The 19,690-nt window shown below is 41.0% G+C and overlaps 1 protein-coding gene across 1 annotated transcript in view; it reads right to left on the bottom strand.

Annotated features, from left to right (window-relative positions):
- The window catches only part of ATP11A (ATPase phospholipid transporting 11A), a 135,079-nt gene extending 116,238 nt beyond the window's left edge, over positions 1 to 18,841 (bottom strand). The window contains exon 1 of the mRNA XM_059835712.1: positions 18,803 to 18,841. Within this exon, the coding sequence (XP_059691695.1) occupies positions 18,803 to 18,841 (39 nt within the window). The remainder of the gene's footprint in view (positions 1 to 18,802) is intronic.
- Between the last annotated feature and the right edge of the window lie 849 nt (positions 18,842 to 19,690).

Here is a 19,690-nt window from a genome sequence, read left to right as displayed (position 1 = left end):
GCAATATAAAGCAGGAACTTCATTTTTATGGTGCTTAACTTCCATGGGTGTACTTTGGATTTATCTTTCCCCATTTGCAAAAAAATGAATTTGGATAATTTATGTTAAAAGTTGCTAAACCCATTCCTGCCTTTTTAAAGAGAATAATGTGCTTTCACTCCAGATACCCTCAAACTTACAAAATGCAACTTATATTCTTGTTTGGAGCATAAGCAAGAAAGGAAATTAATACTAGTACATAGAAGTAAATAGCAACATCAAAAGTAAACTGCAGAGTGGAGGCATGAAAGAAAGCGTGTTTGAGCTTTTCACTTAAAAAGGATTATTCCTTTCAGGCACAGTCCTTATTTGTTTGCCAGGCAATCTTGCTCATTCTCTTTTTTAATGCTCTAAGAACTACAGTGGCTTCTCACCAGACCAGAATTACATTTAAAAGCCTATAGTGAGCTGGGTAAAGGCCTTCTCAGTACATATTTCCCATCACTAGCACAGACTCAGTTTTGAAATAAAGATTCATTACCCCTGAAGAGAGCTGTGATCCCCAGGGGAAAAAAAAACAAACAAAAAACACACACACACCAGCAAACACCTGTGAAAATGGTAATGCTGAAAGGAAGCACGTTCTCAGCAGACAGCTACCTCCTCAAATGGCTGGCCCTTGCTGTGAGAAGTAGGTAAGCTCCTACCTTCTTCAGAAGGCTTCATATTTCTCCTCAGTTTTATCACTCTTCATTCCAAGCAAGAGAAATGGAACAGTAATAGTGAAGAAAGGGAGAGGAGTCAGGTACAGGGCATCTCAACCAATTAAATATCCAAGAGCTTGCAGGTCAAGCTTTATGTCTCAGGACAGAGGAGTACCCACACATTTTTTTCTTTCTTCTGCAAGAACTTTGGTCTCCTTTACCTTATATACCTCACTATTTCTATTTGCTCCTTCCCTAGTCTTAACCAGTCTGCATACTTTCCTTTTGCATTTGAACAAAGAGGAAAGAGTACTTTTTGCATGTTCAGTTGCACACTCAAAGCATCAGCCATATCGCTTCACGCACTTTCCCCTTCTGCTGAAGTTGTAGCTAAACCAAGAATCACTGTCATCTTTAAATACTAGTAAATCACAAGGGAAATTCATGTTTCCATGAGCATTGATAGCCATGTCTACCATCTTAAAAAATAAATTAAAAGAGACAGTTCTGGTCAAGACTTAAGCGAACAATTATGCTTTTCAGAAAAAAGATTACAAAGCAAGCTCTCCTAAAACAGAGTTAGCTGAAGTATGGAGGAACAGGAGAATTTCCAACATCCGACTTGTACTACAGCTACCATCTTGGATGAAGATTTATCATCCTCAGTCATAAGAGTGGGATTACTTAGATTTTTAACATGCTTAAAACCCACCTACACCATTTATGTCTTAACTAAACTGAGACCATTAATCCTGCCATTGTGTATTATAAACCAAACAAACTCATCTCGTTATGTGCAGCATTTCTTAAATAATTTAGAATGGCAATTTCATTTCCTTTAGATCAGGACTTCAGCCCGTTGAGAACAAGAAATCCTTACTACTCATATTAAATATTTACTATATGGCTGTTCTGGCATCATCACAAGAAACACTGCATACAAATGTTATGCATTAGAAAAATACAAAAGCTACATTTACAACATTTAAAAGATGCTGGCAAGCAGACAATAGCTGGGAACACAAATAAAGCTGACAGCCTAACTTTCACTGCTAATTCTTTCCAGGACAAAAAGCAGCCACACAAGATAGCTTAACCCTTTGCTTTAAGGTCAACATGATTTAAGGTTAACATGCATCAAGTAGTTTTCCATAAAATGGACATTTGTCACTACCTGAAAAGAATTAAGTAAAAACATTTTTAGTGAAGCAAAAAGACAACCAACTTGTTTCCCCATACAGCTTTCCATCAGTGTATGTTATAAACTTAGAATAGTCACAACAGTCACAAGTGTTTGTCAACTTCATGTATGTAATAAAAGCATATCTATCCCCCATCAACATTACTACCTTCAGAAAAGCAAACCTAATGAATCTAATTAGGAGTGTAACATCCACAAGACAACCCATAGGACAATGCAGAATACGGAGGCCTTAAAGTAACACACTATCTTCAGTACCCCATCCCCTGTCAGCGAAGAAAAGCTTCAACATTATGTTAAATCTATTGTTTTAGACTGTTTCACCGAGCTTTTTACATATCTGTCCTGGCAGTAGTCATATAACCATATCTCAAAGCAACAGGCACACAGCACAATAATGACACTTAGCAATACCATTGTAACTTCCAGATTTAAAAGCACAACTGCCTATCCCAATCAACAGAGCCACAGCTTGCACTGCAGCAGTAACCACCGCAATTGCTGGTTTCTGGCAGGACTCGGCACACACTGTAATGCAACAATTTTTCCAAGTGAGTCTCCAGTAAGAGTCCAAAGGAACATGCTTCCCTCAGCCACTTCTCTTTACAAAACTGTTAGAAGACAATATTAAGTTTCGCAATCTCCTGCAAACCATATGCCTGTGATAACAAGCTTCCAGATTGTTTTGTTTGAAGTGAATCAGTAGCAACCAGCACCCTCACAAAAACTTCCAAGCCTAAGCATCAGATCATTATTTAGATAAACAAAGATCTTCCAAAACAGACCTGGACAAGACCAAAAAATAATGCTGGCTGGGAATGTTTTCAGGTGATTCTCCCAGGTACAAAGCTTGCTTTCCAGCTAGTAGGCCAGACCAAAGTTTCAAGGCCTTCAGTCTCAGGACAGCAAGGCACCTATTTCAAAAGATGCCTTTATTTTCTAACCCCTTTCCTAGCAATAAGCAACCAGGCTGCAACACTGACCATTCTGCAATCCATTTCCCTGAGAGCAGAGGGTGAAGACAGTAGCATTTCCCCATTGTAAAGAATGAAGTAGTGCTGAGCTACCATAAGCTGATCACTACTGTGCTCAGCACCAGCTTTCAACCCTCTTTTGCTGCCAGTCTGAATTGCCACTTTCAAATGCATCAATCAGACAGACACCCACTAAATTAGGAACTGCACTTCTTCCTAGCACAGCCTGCCAAGACAGCTGCAGTTTTCTGTACTAATGACTTGAGAAGGTACTAAAATAAAGTTTTGGCACTGATGTCCACCAAGAGAAGGTACTCCCATCATTACTGGAGATGGCTAGCATTGTGTTTTTCTTTTTAGTATAAGGGAGTCATGCAAAAATATATTTAGTAACCTAGTATGTCATAATCCTTTCAATCACATGTTTCAGCTCAGTTTGAGGGAGATAACAAAAGCACATTTTGTTGGCTGTAGTTTTCCAAGCATCAAAGGCAGTTGGATCTTCAAAGGAAGTGAGGGTCAATTTATGCCTCCTGTGTAAGGCCCACCACACAGCAACAGCTGATTTGGCTCAGCTGGGGATCAGATGACCCAGATCAGACTGTTGGAAAGGAGGGAGGCAATTTCCATGTTAAGCTAGAACTCATTTGGAGTTCACTATGCCATTTCTTGTAACTTCTCAAAAGGGATGCATAGGAGAAGATAGACAAGCTAGGGCAAAGAACTGCAGAGAAACTCTACTGGCATAGGAATACAGGCTCAAGAAGGATAACTGTGCAACAATGAACCAGAATATCTGAGCAGAAAGAGACCTATCAGAAAGGCTTTTCAGAAGAGACAGGAACCACAGTAAGATTAGCAGAGGTGGCACTAAAGGGAAACTGAGGCACTAGAATAGGATCCGTCTGGGCTTAAAGACCAGTATATTATTCTGAGATAGCGCACAGAAGAACAGAGCATCTTGAATCACCTGCACAGGAAGCAAAGCTGAACAAACAATGGTTTAGCAAGCCATGCAAGGCTGTTAGATCCCATCCAGAGCAAGGGTTGTAGACTTTCTGGTATTGATTATAGCTAGAGCCCAGGCTCAGAATTCAAGCCTTTTCTTTTCAGGAATGTCTCCAGTGTTTTAAAGGGCTGCTGCAAACAAATTGCACACCCCTGAACTGTGAAGGTGAGATCAGATGTTTTAACACATTTGCTAATGAAAACAAACATTTTAGCAAAGAGCAACAGCTCAGCTGTTTTATGTAAATGGATGGAAAAGCTGAGCCCAGTATGGAAGGAGTATCATTAAGCCATCAGAAATCTTCTTCAAAGAGATGAAGAAAAATCTTCCTCCTGGAGTAGTCCGTCAAAGCTTCCAGATCCTCTTTTAGAACATGCATCTTTTAAAAGTGCATCCCACAATTTAAACCACTTAAGCTGATAGACTCACTTTGCCTCTTTTTTTTTTTTTAAGAGCTAACTCCAATCAGAAGCAGGAAAACTGGCCTAATTTGCCAATTTAGTGGTCAAGTTCTAAACAAAAGTTCCAGCAAGCTTCAATTGACCACATAAATGGAGAACAAAGAAGTATTTATAGCTTGCTCTCCCTCAGCCACCAGCTCAGAAACCACAGGACACATTACAACACATGACTTCAAGCACGTGATATCATGCACTCAAGCTTTTCTTTCAGCCAAGGACTCCCTCTCTTCTATGGAATATTCTTTCACCTTCCTTCTCTCTTTGCTGTTTTAAAACAGAGACAGAAACCCATTGCATTAACATGCCCCAAACTATTTTAAGAAAACCTAAGTCAGGTACAAGGGGGTTTTACTTCCATACTTTCCTTCCAGTCAAATAATCTTCAGCACCTTTTACCCAACTTAAGGCCTCAGAACATTTCCAGAACACTTGTCAGCTCTTAACCCAGCAAGAAGTCCTTCAAGAGCAGCTTACAGCCCATTATTGTGATCCAGTATTTTTTTATGGTAATGGCATTGAATAAATAAGTCTCTTAATACAGACATCCAGAATTGATGCCATTTTCTGTCTTCTTCCTCTCACTCCCACACTCCCCAAACTGAACACACATGTAGTTTCAACACCTAAATACAGCTCCAGAATAACTTCTCAGAGCATATGCACCCACAGTCAGTGCTCCATGGTGACACAATGTTCTTTCATGAAAGCTGAGACCAGCCAGCTTAAGTCTCAAGGGCACAAGTATTTTCACACTTTTTGTTAGTAATTAAAGTCTAGTAGCTTTTCTCTTCCAGTCTCTCAGGTCCCTTAGACATCAGCAGCTTCCAAAATTAAGTTAGAGGCATGTAGCCTCTTTAGGCTCCAGGCGAAGAGTTCACCATCCACAGCTGCCTACCCACCTAGCTACTCACTACCATCCTCTTTCAAAAAGGTTAGGGCTTCCTCAGATATTATGCATATCTGAATTAAGGAACATGAATCAGTCAAGCATAACAAATGACTCAGTAGTTTGAGAAAAATCCTTTTTTTTTAAGTGGAAAAAGGTTTCAGAATAGCCACATGAGCAATTAAAGCCAGTAGGGAGCGATGACAATAACTAGGTATAGGCGGACTGCAATAACTTTTCTTTAACTGGAACAACAGGACCCAGGAGAAATACTTCAACCTAGTCAAGTCCACAGCTATTGAAGCCTCAGCTCTGCCTACAGTAGTTTTTACTGAGCAGATGTACATAGGGAAGCTGCTGTGAACATCTATTATGGCAGTCTTAAAGCATGAATGAAAAATGCACCAAGCAGTATAATTACTGCTCAGAATAACAACCTGTGGAGTCTGTAGATTATCACTTTAAGACATTATGCAGCTTTATCCACAGAGCCTGTTTTAAACTAGGATGTCTTATTATTACCATCTGCTCAGAGATGAAAACCAAGATGGCTGCAAAAGAGGCAAGAGAGTATTTTCTCCTTTAAATCAACATTGAGCAGAAATCAGTGGTTCTTATTTTAGAATCAGAATAATGCAGGTTAGAAAGGATCTCTCCAGATCATCTGGTCACTTTTTATGGAAAGAGTTAAAAAGCATGAAGCATTTTCAAACTAGTCTGACATTAACACACGTTTTCTTGCCTCTTTTAGAAATATCAAGTTTAAGTAATTATTTTCAGAATTAATTAATTCTAAATATCCTTAGTGAAACATATCATGTACACCTTGTCTTCATGCAGAGAAAACCCTGTTTTTCAAGCATTTAACACTGACCTTCACACTAACGCAAAGCAACCTTCCTTTACCAGTCTCCCACAGTTGTTTGTGAAAGGGTTAAAGGTGCTATAGGCTTTCACAATCTTAACAAAGGATTCCTGTGCTGGCTAGCATCCTTATTTCAATAAAGCATGTTCTAATATACACATGGGAGGAAATGCCAAGCATAATGGCTGTTCCATTTTCCCTCAAGTCATTATCCTTTGATTGCACTTGGAACTTCGGGAAGGTCGAGCCACATGACACACAAGTGCTACAAGAGAGTGCACATGACAGGGTTAGCTTGGGGAGGAAAGGCTGAAGTTATTTCCTGGTTGGTTGGGTTGTTTTTTAAGTAACATTCCCTCCAGTATGTAGTCCCCCAAATGCTTCTCCTCATTCCATAAATCGTAAGGCTTCCTGACATGTATATAAAAGTGTTAACTCCCACCCCTCTCCCAGTTACTCTTTCTCCGATGCCAGATGCTACCCACAAAACAAGTCAGTGTTCCATGAATGTCAGCAGCTTGTCAAATCAGACCTCATTCATCAGTCATCACTCTGGGATGTCACTGCATCCCAGTCAGAAGCACTATCTAGAACCCCGGAACTTGGCAGCACTCGTTCCCTCAGTGAAACTTGCTACTACTTCACCTATTTCAGCTTCAAACCTGGAGCAACAGTTACCTTTTTAGGAATGCACCCACATATACTCATTGCCCAATGATTTGTCACTCAGAGGGAAGTACAACAGATATCTCTAGCAACAAGGCAACAGGATGTCCAAAACAGAAGGGAAAAGAAAGATCCAACCCGTCTCCACTGCCAGAGTCCCTTCCGACAGCTCTTACAAGATTTCAAGAGCTATATGCTGCTGCATCAGTCTGCTTAAGATTTCTGCTTTGGTCTTTTCTACATACCAAGAGAAACTGAAGAGAAGTCCATATCACACCTTTAATCAGTTTAAGGAAAAGGTCGCATGATGCAGCTGCCTGCAGCCAGCAGCAACACCATAAACATGCTTTTCCACTCCTGTGCTGATCTAGCCACGCAGCACCAGGCGGGAAGCTCCCTATGCTCAAGTCTGGGGGCTGTGAAGACCACACTTCTGCTTTTCCGTTGTGCATCTCCAAGACACAGATGAATTTGACAGTGAACAGTGCAGTGGCACTTTTACCCCTCATCATAATACTCTTCAAAGATCAGCTAAGAGCCACATAACCAAGAAGCTGCTATTCTACAGCAAAAAGAAGTCATTATAAGTGGAATTAGGTGGTCTGACTGGGGGCAGAGCGAGAAGGCAAGAAAAAAAGCCAATGCCACAGTCTTACCAGTCTTAAAGGTTTGGAAGTATTTGCAGTTGTTTCACTTAATGACTCAACTACAACCATGACTCAATCAAACTTTGTTTGGCTTTTATCATCATTTTTAACATACAGAAAAGCAAATGCATGTGTAAAAGCTTTATAATTTTCAGTTTAAAATACCTTATAATTTCTTATATGCAGGAAAATAGCAAAGGAACACTGATATTTTAGTTCTACATGCCCAGCAGAAATCTAGCCTCAGGTATTTTTTTTAATATATCTTTTTAAAAACTTATTTTATATATATGCTGACATAAAAGCTCTTTGAACAAGTTACAGCAGATACCATTAACAGAATAAAAATGCTCAAGGTAACCTTTTCACTTCTTAGGAAGGAAGTCAGTGGCTTAAGAAACTTCCTTTAAGAAAAAAAAAACATAAGCCTTTCAAATTTGAGACCTCCTGAGCTGAAAGAGACAGGAGATGCAAAACCACAACCAGATTGCCCTTTATAAACCTGTGTTTATACCTGTCCATGTTCACTGTGCACTGCTTCACAAAAGCATGTGAAGCTTTCCTATTGCTTCCATGTCATTACAGCCATTAAGTATGGAAGTTTAACCTCCTTATGTCAGACAAAAACTTACAACATCAAGAAGTCAACACATTCATGCACTGTGTTAAAGTGATCACGCAGTTCAGGGCTGAGGACAGAGCTTTTTTCATTTTCCCTTCATTTCTCCCCTGCCAGTGCCAATACACAGGCACCTCTTACCGAATTAGGCCATCTGGTCACCTGACAACTGTAAATAGTAAACAGTCAGTTAACACCGTTTAAGAGATTAACAATACTCCAGCATTCACAGGTGAAGTTATGATAAACTTGTGGGTTAGTTTTGTGGGCTTTTTCTAATACTAGAAAGCGAAAGAATTTTGTAGTTGTGCTCAATGACTGTCATTAAACAAAATTCTTATCCCAGCTTTAACCGACCTGCCCCCATCCTCCCCACTATGATATTAAAGACCAGCCATATATTTAAGTGGCTATATATCTGTTGTACAGAGGATATACATTCCTGCAAAGAGCTTAAAGTCAACAAGAAAGAGTGGATTTGTTTAAAACCCCTAGAACTGCTTTAGTTTAAGGTAGTCAGGAATTGGTTGAAAATCTGGTACAAAAGGATAAAAATGAGATGGTAGAAGACATTTTAATATCTATATATTGGTTTCGAACTTGACAATGTCTGAATACTTGAGAAAACTTTGGGGTTTTTTTTAAGCCTAGATGAACAGAAGGTTTTTATTAGAGTTAAGCTTTCCAAAGTTCATACTGGTAGTCAGGAGGCTAGAATGTGAAAGATTTAAGATAACTCTTAAGGTCACACTTACTGTTAATGTAATTCCACTGATAAATCAAAGAAAAGGAAACTACACAGTTTACTAGAAAGGAGTTGCAACTGTTCTGTAACACACACAAAACACCAATGAATAGCAACAGCATTTCAGTACATTCCATGTTTACAGAAAAAATGCTGGGCATTAAACTGAAGAAAAGCACTAACAATCAATCAAAATCTGCTTATAGTGTAAGGAGTATTTTTGACCAAAGCAAAATGTCCAGCCTGAACTTATTTACATTATATTTCTGCTAACATCAGCATAAAAGTTAATTATTTTTAGTTATGACTTGGTCAATAAACTGTTTTGAGCCTACCTTTGCAGTATCCTCTCTCATACATATCATATTTCATATAATGAAAGAGTCTTGTTTCTACATAGGCACATTTTATAGTAAGATTAAATGGCAGCTTGGTTTTTAAGAGCTTTTATGGCAGTTAAATTTTAAATGATGTCTTCTCCCTCAAAAAAAAAAAAACAAACCAAAACACAGAATAAGCAGGACATCAACTTTCCCAACATTTACTCAACATTTGTTGTAGTCTACCCAAAATGCACCCAGTGATTGATATGCCATTTCTGTTACCCACCAGTAAAATTTGATACTAGGCCAATCTATACAGCTAAAGTCATAATGATAGCCTAAGATGTAGCAGGATTAAAACATCTGAAGATAGAAGGCATGCAAAGGCGTAGCATCAAGCCAAAGCCATAGGCAAAGACACCAGATGTATTTTAACAGAAGACCACAATTCTCCTCGAAGTCAGTTTCAGGACCCCCAGAGTCAAACACTCCACTCATTCAGGAAACGCTGTTTAAGCCAGTCTGAGAAATTACTCAGTAGTAGTGACTCTAAGTCACCTTATGAGTTAGATGAAATAAATAGACTTCAGCTTTTTCTTCATGTGTATTATCATCCAAAAATAAAATTAGATTGAACTCCCTAGACTAGCGTTCTGCAGGAAACAAAACTAAGGAAAATATGATTATCAGTTATGATTACCTACAACTGCTAGTAATAAACTTACAATCGCAGGAGCAGTTTCTCAGAGGCAAACGTCATTCAGCCATCTTTGTTGTAGCTTCACAGTGTACTATCCACACTTCATAGAAGTCAGTCAGTTCCATCATTTACAGGATGGATTTGGTAGTCAAACTTCTCCACACAGCCATTTTTTCCCCTCATATTAATCATGATACTGTCTTACACACATTATATATGTTCCAATAACAGTAGTATTTTTCATGGCTTTATTTTGTAATGACCTCCTGACAAGTATAGCAGTTTAAAGTTAGCTATGAAATGCTACCAATGATTGAGATACACCTCAAGAGAGGCCACTCAATGCATATAAAATAGTCATACAAGCACAGATGATGGATACTAGTGTTTGTATTTCATTATGATCATTTGTGCAAACAACTCATTAATACTACTTTGAAAAGATGTGAAGGGCTATGTAAAATGCTAAGCAAGAACTGCAAGTTGCTAATGCAATTCAGATAACAAGAAATCCATTTCAGTTCATCTACATGTCTGCTTCACAATGTAAATTAGAAGCATTAGAGACAAAAAACTACTGGGTAAACAGTTTAATTCCTTCCCTCTCCCCAGTTCATCCACACAATTCTTTCCAGACAAGTACTTCACACATGAAGTTTCTTCTTCTGCATATAACTATTTTGATTATTAACATTAATTTTGCAAAACTTTACTGGCACACCAGCAGATGTGCTTTTCAAAGGATTTCACAACATTCTATCTTGGTGGCAAAGTACAGGAAGAGCCTAATTGTCCTTAATCCTCTATTTAAAATAGGTTAGATGAAATCCTCTTTTGACTGAAGCAAAGAGATTAGTCAGTGCCACCAGGAAAAAGAAACACTATTCCCCCCTCACCCTGCCCTGTATCTAGATGAGTTTAATGATTAATGAAGGAAACAAATTAACCAGTCTCCTTTTTCAACACGGGAAATTAGTCTACAGGGAAGAGCAAAATAAATGGAAAAGCGTCCCTATGAAATCTCCAAATTCTTAAGCTTTCATGCTTGTAGTAACTACCATGATAACATAAATAAGAACAAGCATCTCAGAACACAGTTTCACAGTATACCTCAGTAACCAGGCAGAAGAGCCAGTATGAAGCTTTTTTTTTTTAAATACCAATACACATCTGGATCCCTGGCAAATATTGGCATAATTCTTCACAATGCCAAATGAAGTGCATACAATTTCAGGAAGTACATGTGCACACATCTGCATGTGAATGCACATGCATGTATGCAGATGGAGGAATAAAGCAGGAAATCAGGGGTAGCAGAAGGAGAAGCAGTGTAGAATACAAGTAACAAAAAAACAACCCTAAGACACAGTCATTATAGGCTTATGTCCACACCCAGTCTTCTTCCTGTGACATAGTCATTTTATTACCTGAAAGCATTAAACTACCCTTACCACTTTGCTCTATGGAAGAGCTGGGTAATACTCTCATTCCTGTCCTAAGAAAAGATGAATGCACAGAGAAATTAATATCCAGATCCACAAAGATATTTAGGTGCTTTATCAGCCTGTGGTCTTCTGTGATGTTCCAAACAAATTCCCCAGCCACTGGCTCATCTCATCAGTCTCCCAGAATAATCCGGGCTAGGCTGCCAGTTTCTTCCTAGAAAGAATGCATTTTTAATATAGCATCACAATACTCAACACTTAAAATTAAAATCAAAATTAAATTTAAAAAAACAAAACACATTTCATGATGACTTAGAGCATGTTCGTGCCACAGGCTTCTCAGAGTCATTACTGAGAGGAGAGAAAAAAACAACTGATGTCTGTATGATACCAAAAATGAATCCTTGGTTTGCCTTGTCTACCTGCAGCTGTTGCCATGGCAATTATAGGAGAGAAAATAATAGCATTCCAGTGTCATTCTGCCTCATAGCTCAGGATGGACTTCAACTGAAGAGTCCCTTGACAATTATACAAATAGAAATACTACATTATCCTGTGTAATAGTGAACCAGTAGAATAAGAAGCATTATTCTGGAAAAATATAATCTGACTAAAAGACTTGTATGAAGAGAGGCAGGCTATTTTGCTCAAAAAAACCAAACAGTAAAGTTGAATCCAGTTGCATAACAGGTGCTAAAACATCTGCCATGTCTCTTCTGTGGCACAGTTTTCTCATTGTTGCCTCTCCCTGCCACACCTGCACATGACATGGAGGAGGCATCTCACTGTCAATCAGGTTGCAGCTCCTCAAAAAACACAACTGTTTTCTAGTCACACTTAAACCTAGTTAAATTAAACAAGTTTATTACCCCCATCTCAACAGCACAAGCAGTAGTCAGCTATGATATTTGTGGAACATTTTACTTGTCAGCCCAGTTACTGTTTTCTAAGTGTTTCAGGTTTAAATAGCAAACTCATTAGAAAACCCCATTCCACCTTGCCACTTTTCTTGCTTCTATTACTATTGTGTGACAGGAGCAGAGAATGAATGAGAAACGGTGATCAGAGATGTTACGCTATACATGTGCTACATTGTACCTTGTCCTCTTCCATTCCCAAAAATTATTTTGAAAAGACTTCCTGTTTTCAGTACTGATACTCTGTGGTGCTTTAGGAAAGGCATAAAAGCAGAATGATATTAATTTAAAAAAAAAAAAAATCAAAAAACGTGCTAGCAAGAGACAAAAGCAACTATGCAGTTCTCATCTCAGAAGAGACAAGTATTTTTAAAGCTAAAAATGGCAGGGTTAAAAGTTCTTGATCTATTTTAAGTCACTGCAATTCTTCTACAATTTAGATGCTCCAAAAGCAATGTTTCCTACTATCCGGGAGCATCTGATGAGTGCAGATGAGCAATATTTTGTAGTCAATAGCAACCAGCTTGTAACATGTACTCTGGCTTCCTGTAAGTGAGCTGTTTTACATACACAATGTCCTATTTTCATTTGTTTATTCTCAAAAGAAAAAGGAAATCGTGTTTTTCTTGTGTAAATTAGCTAATTGATGGGGAAGGGGGAGGGGAAAAACAAAGCCCATGCAATTCTCCGTATTTATTGCCCCTCAGCAATAAATAATTGATGGGGGAAGGGAGAGCATCTGGGGTTTTATTTGAGCCTCAGATTATACCGAAACATCTTAATAGTACATTACAAAACCAGAATGAACACAACAAGAGTCACTCCTAGTACGCAAGAGCTAGTTAGATTTGCAGAAGTGCCAAATCCTGTCAGCCACACTCAATGTTCAGCAGAATTAACTTCTGAGGCAAGTAAAGTTTTCAAAATTTGCTTTTTTTTAAATGACAGGCTGAAAAGTATGCAGGCAGCACACCATACAGACTCCTTTCCCACAACACCACCCCCCACCCAAAAAAAAGGCAGTTAGGAGAATAACAAAGCAATGATGCTTGGGAAAAACAGGAATTCAGAAGCTTCCCATGCTGTTGGATGCACTGTCACACCTTCCACACCAGAAAGAACTGGTACCCAGAGCAAAGCAGAGATGAGAGATGAGAAGCATCTCAGGTTTCAAGAAAACATTGTGACACACTGACTTCCACAAGAGATAACAAAAATTCATTACATACCAGGCATAGACACAAACACTTTAGAAACACAATTTACCAATTGCTGACCTGTGAATACAGGCAGAGCCCCTACTGAGAACATCTTTTGTACAATCAGGACAGTTTGCAACAAAGAGTCAGTATATAAATACATTTACATGACATGTAAAACAGCTTAAGATTTTGTCAAATTATATCCCTGGAATTAAAAAGGAAAAAAACACCAAACCACAAGCCTTTTGACTTATTGTAAGTGACAGCTAGGAAGAAAACAGTGTTTATTTTAACAGGCACCCAGATTAAGAAACATCTAGACAGTACAAGTTTGGTACCAGTCTGCAAGGGTGCAGAGAAGGCTGAATGACTACAAGCAAAAGCAAGAACCAGAATGCAAGGGTAGCCTCATACGTATTAACTGAGCTTAGATTAAAAACAGTAGGTCATCTGAAATGCTTGATAAATGGACTGTCCTTTTAGACACAAACAATTCCAGAGCACCAAGGCTTACAATTTCTCCAACTTTGAGGTCGAAGTTGATACAGTTGCTATATCAAACCTAGATAAATGGAAAAAAACTGAAGCTCAATATTCATTTATGTCTACTGAGACTACATACACAAGTAAAATACTTAAGAAATCTAATTAGAAAACAGTTTTAGAATTATACTGCCAATAGAAACAACAAAATTGTGTAAAACAATGACCAAAAGCCACAGGCTGCCAGGAAATTTAGTAGAGAACTTGCTAAAAACCCCTAACATAACTTTCTGGTTAGGCTAGTCAACCACCTTCTCAAACTATGATTAAAAGCTGACCCACTTCTATAAAAGTGAGAAGTAAAGCATCCATCTGTAAACTCATTTATTCCAACCTCCAAAAAAAAAGGATTTTTCCAGAAATATCTGCAGAACTAATAGGCCAGAAGCTTCCCAGAGGCCAGAGCTGTAATAAATCACTGTTCCTTCTGGAAGCAAATCTTATCTGCTGCTATACACATTTAGAGATACTCACACAGGCAACAAATACTTAACATCCAGATTTGTAATCCTGAAGTAACAGGAGAACATGAAAGAGGAGAAGCAATAAAGTGGCAGTATCTCTAAATATACTACACAATACAGGCAAAACTGTTCAGTAATACAGACCTCTGACCCATCAGCATTTACTTACAAGTCAAAGCCATCAACCTGGGCAGGAGCATCTACTGATGAGGGCCAGCTGTCTTACAAATACAGAACAGACTGTCACCATAGGCTACAAGATGTTTAGCAACCATTTAGTGTCCAAACAAACGTATGCCGAAAAGCAACATTTTTCCAGATTGCCCAGATATATTCAAATGCACAACATTCAGGAATATCCAAATCCACATTCAGCCATAAACAGCCATCACCAATATACTAAAGACATATGCACATGTTTTATTAAGGAAAGTAAGTGTTCTTTTTATGAAAGGTAAAATGTCATCAAGACTTGTTTTAAGATTATTAGCCATCTCTTGACTATAAAGAGGAAGAACTTCAGAAATCCCAAGACCAGCAAGAAATAAGTTACCAGAGAAAACTAATGCAACTGCAGTTATATGGGCAAAACACATTGCTTAATGATACCCACACAGTGTCCCAAATAATCTAGCTACAAAACAGAAGCTGATCTTGTATTGACACAGTTTTAATCATCATTGCGTGTTTGTTTTTTCCCTAAATAGTGTACTGCTTAATATTAAGCTAACAAGTTCCTCTCATTACTGAGCACACAGCAGGCTCTGCCTGACACAGGACAGTACACACTAATTCCGTACTCTGAGGCTGTGAGGCTGCCCTCCTGAGGGTAGTATGCATCCTCTGGGGAATGCACAAACAATCCAAGGAGAAGACAGGGAAGCATGTAGTCTGAAGCAAAACCAACATCCAGAAAAATAGGCTATATTTTAATAGAGTATATGATAAACTGCATACACCCCCAAAGGCAATTTTCATACTACCCCCACATAGCTATTATTAAACAATACAGTTGTCAAAATTTATCTTACAGTAGAAGGCTTATTCAGATTCTGTGGTTCCTGTAGTGGAAAAGCTGTAGATAAAGATGTTTCTATTTCATTACTTAAAGATGCCTCTACTATAGCTCATACAGTTTGAAACAGTAAAATATACAGAATAATCTCATTAGATGCAATTAAGAGAAGTTACATTGCTATATTTCAGCTTGAAGGATCATGAAGTGTTTAGAATACTACATTGAACTTCATGTCCGCTGCACTGCAGTGAAACAAACACCTTTTATATAGGAAGTTATTCTTTACCAACAGTCCTATAAATTGTGTATGGCTGCAGTAATGATAAGGGGAAATAAGAGCTTAAGTGAAAACAAAAAAAAAATAAATTTGCAGGATGGATACAAAGAAGCAGAACAACAGAATGTCAAATTAGAAATTTAAGAGAAAGACATCACTGCCTCTGTCCCTCTAAGAGGCTACATCATCTCTTGGTGAAGACGTATGAACTACAGTATGACTAGCATGCTGAACATATATCTTATTCATCCCACATCACTGAACTGTTCCAGTGCTTGGAAGATATAAAGATGACACTCAATGCAGGTAAAACAGCAGACATATTTGAAAATGCTAACCAGAAAACTGACTTCAGCTTGAACTGGCAGCACCCAGTCATCATTATGCTTCCATAGGGCCTTGGAGATACATGCTATTTTGCATTTCTTGCAGTTGCTGTCCTGAAGCAAAGTAAGGGAAAGGGGAATGGGGGGACCTTCAGAATCAGGACAAGAATCCTGGCATTTAATTTATGCCTTTATGTCCTACAACACACAGTAGGGGAAAGAAATGAAATGATGCAGAACTCTTAGAAACCATCCTATTGGAAGTCTACATTAGTACAACGCATAGCAGCTCTGTTATCTCAAGATCATACCATACCACTGGTAAGAGCTTCCAGCTACTTCAGCAACATCTCCAGCCTGCATGAGCCAGAGTTCTCAGGATAATCCAGAGACTAGCCTGCTCTGGGAAGGATCTGCAGCTGAACAAGTCCAGGACACAACTTGCAGAACAAAAATTCATAGTTCTAGGACCTCAATCATTGAATGGTTTCTGTATAGATTTTAACTAAACCCAAGCCTGAGCTTACTTTGGTATAAGCACAAGATGTACCTATGCTCTCTGACTCTCTGGCAGAAGTGTCACTGCCCTGTCTCCCTTATTAAAAAGCAGGTTGGAAAGAGGCAAGCACATCTACACTTGTGAGGCATAGCTGGTGTGTATAGAGCTTGGGTGAACAACTACAAAGCGATACTGCTGATGTGCATCTGCTACTCATATACAGTGGCCAGTTTCAGGCCTAGCATTCAAACTATTAACTTTCATTCTCACTGCTGTAGCTGTAAAAAAAATAGTTGAACCATGGAGATCAAAAACAAAAAGAAAACACACAACACACACAGGCATCAGCTTGCCAGATCTTAATGGCCTTACTGAAATGCTGAACACATTTACTTACAGCAGCTTTTTTCAAAATGCTCTTTCCTTGGAAGAAAGGATTCAAATTTAAGAAACTGAAGGAATGCAAAAGAACAAGCAGCAACAGGTGCAAATATACAAGGCAGCCTAGAACAGCTAGGCAATTATCTAGACATAGGCTATTGGCATATATACAATACAGAATGTAGTGCGATCTAGAAAATAGGAACACTTCCTCACAGGGGATATAATAATGTTTCATTTAGCTTTTAGACTCCACTCTCATCAGCAGTGCAGGAGGGTGACGACAGTCCGCAACTTAAAAGCTCAAGTGCCTTATTTTCAACATACTGTCTTCTCACGTACATCTTCATCTTTTAAAATAACTACTGTAGTTACTCTCAAGCCTGTTTCTTTCATATTTGATACTTGAGCCTACTTTGAAAGAGAGGTTAGCAACAATGTTATGCAGAAGAGGTTTAGAGACCACAGTATGCTCTGTGCACCATGAATGCACTATTTATACAGGCTCCAGATGTGAGCACACAAACATACACACAAAAAAAGCTTGGAACTGAATCCGACACCAACAGTTAGATCAGCACTGGCAGATCACTACACCCAATCTGATCCTGCCTGCTTTCAAACAGAGCTCAGCACAGTTCACCTGAGCTTTGCATATCCACAGAGACTACTGCTTCTCTTATAACTTATTTTGAGTATTCTCCTCCTTCCCTCGAGGCCACTATCTAAGGATCCGTATACACATAGCTGCTTTCAGCACTCACCTCTCCATTCTCTCCTCATCCCACATAACACCCTATTGTAAACAGGAAAAAAAAAATAAGAATCCACAGTCGTTTTTCAACTCTGCTGTTTTTTCTGCGTTCGTACTTGAAGAAAGACTTCAGCCTGTAGTATGTGGAAATAGTTCTCGACATGCACGAAATTAAGTGTTTTTACTTTTGCTTGATCAGAGCATGAAAGTTTCCTCACTTACAGCACTTTCTGCGTGAGAGGAAAAGCTGTATGTATTGGAAATCCCAATTATCAGTCCCCATCTTTTTAAAATTTCTTCTACACCCAAAAGCAGAAATTTGTAGTTTCCTGGTATTGGTGGTCCCCGACCCTTGTACTGTACAACCCTGCACTTAGTAGCATTCCACAGGTTTACTAAAACCACTCTCCTGAAATTTGTTAGGGGTTTAGTGAAACCGGATTCGCACTCACTGACACACCTCAGCCTACACTTGAATCGACTCTAATGCACTACTCATTTGCTCTTTCAGACGGTATGGGTGGGGGAAAACATGCTGACCAACAAGCAAGATCAACTCTCTTTCCCCAGAGCTCACCACGTTTAGTGCGTTTGAATCTTACCACGCACTGAAAACCATAGGACTATTCTGACCATTCGTCAGTGTATTTAAATCGGACAATTCCAAACACAGCTTGACTGAAACAATATAACGAAGAGAAAGGAACAGAAACCCACTAGAGGTTTTATCTGCCCCGATAACTACGTATCTCGGCACACTGTAAATTACAGTGCTTTGAACTTAGGTCAACCCGTTCTGGTTTGGCGAAGGACAGCCCCGCAGCCAGCTACCGGGGGAAGAGGGCTGCAATGAACCCGTTAACAACCGCTGCATCCTCCGCTTACAGAGGAAATCACGTGCAGCGGCCCCCAAGGCCCCCCTGGCCGCTGTGAGAGTCATGCGACCGCCAAACTCCTGACCGAGCCCTTTCTGCAAGCCTGGGGCCGCAGGGCGATGCAGCTACCCCGCACAGACTGGCACAACACCCCGTCTTTGCAGCCTCGCAGCTTCCCCCCGCCTCACCGGGCGGCGGGGGCTCTCCCACCCGTTGGGGTACGAGCTGCACTTTGACGGGCGGCCCAGAGAGGGCTTCCCCTCAGAGGCGGCTCCGGGGCTGGCGGGGCCCCGCCGGGACGGGCCCAGCCGGCAGTACTCACGTATCGGCTCACGAGGGTCCGGAGGAGGCTGCAATCCATGGCGGGCGGGCGGCCACCGCTGCCCGGGCACTCAGGACCGCGCCGCCGCGTGCTCGCCGGTGCCGCCGGGCTCCCTGGCTCGCCTCACTTTCCACATGCAGGGAGCCGCGCTCGCCCCACCACACCGCTGTTACCCCCGCCCGGCGCTCGTCGCCGTCCCCGGCTATGCTATGTGCTCGCCGCCGCCGCTGCGGTGGGGGGCCCCGCGGCCCCTCATGTCTCCCGGCGTCGCCGCCGCCGCCGCAACACTTTCGCGGAGGGCAGGCAGAGAGGAAAGCCGCCGCCAAACGCTGCCAGTCGGTCGGCTCCCGGGAAGTGCTCGCCTAGACTCCCGCCCCCCGCACTGCTCTGCCCGCCCCGCCCGCGCCGCCCAGGACTTTATCTGGCGGGCGGTGGGGGCCGCCCCCACGCCGCTCCCCCTCACGCGCACGGACCCGCCTGGTATCGGATCGGGCCGGCCCCAGCCTGGCGCGCGCGGCTCCCGCTTTGATCTCGTCGGGCGGCCCCGGCAGCGCACGTCAGCCGGGGCGGGCGGGCATGCGCGCGCCGGCACCGCCTCCCCCTCCTTGTCCACACACAGCCGTCGCGCGCGGCTGCGGGCGCGGTGTGTTCTGGTACTGGCCGCCGCTAACGGCGGTTAACGGCTCCCTGGCTGGGGGTCGCCCGCGCCGGTAGCTGGCCTGGGCGCAAGCGGAGGGGGCATAAAGCCTGTCGAGAGGAGATAAGCATTTAAAAACCGCTTTTCCCCGCCTCCACCTGCCCCCGGTGCTCCCGTTTCCGGCCCCGCTGTCTGCCGCGAGTCGCGGCGGAGCGGGACAAGCCAAGCGGGCGCCCCACGCGAGGGTAAGG

Source organism: Gavia stellata, chromosome 1 (genome assembly GCF_030936135.1).
Source record: "Gavia stellata isolate bGavSte3 chromosome 1, bGavSte3.hap2, whole genome shotgun sequence".
Taxonomy (NCBI): Eukaryota; Metazoa; Chordata; class Aves; order Gaviiformes; family Gaviidae; genus Gavia; species Gavia stellata.
This window is presented reverse-complemented; position numbering and strand designations above follow the sequence as displayed.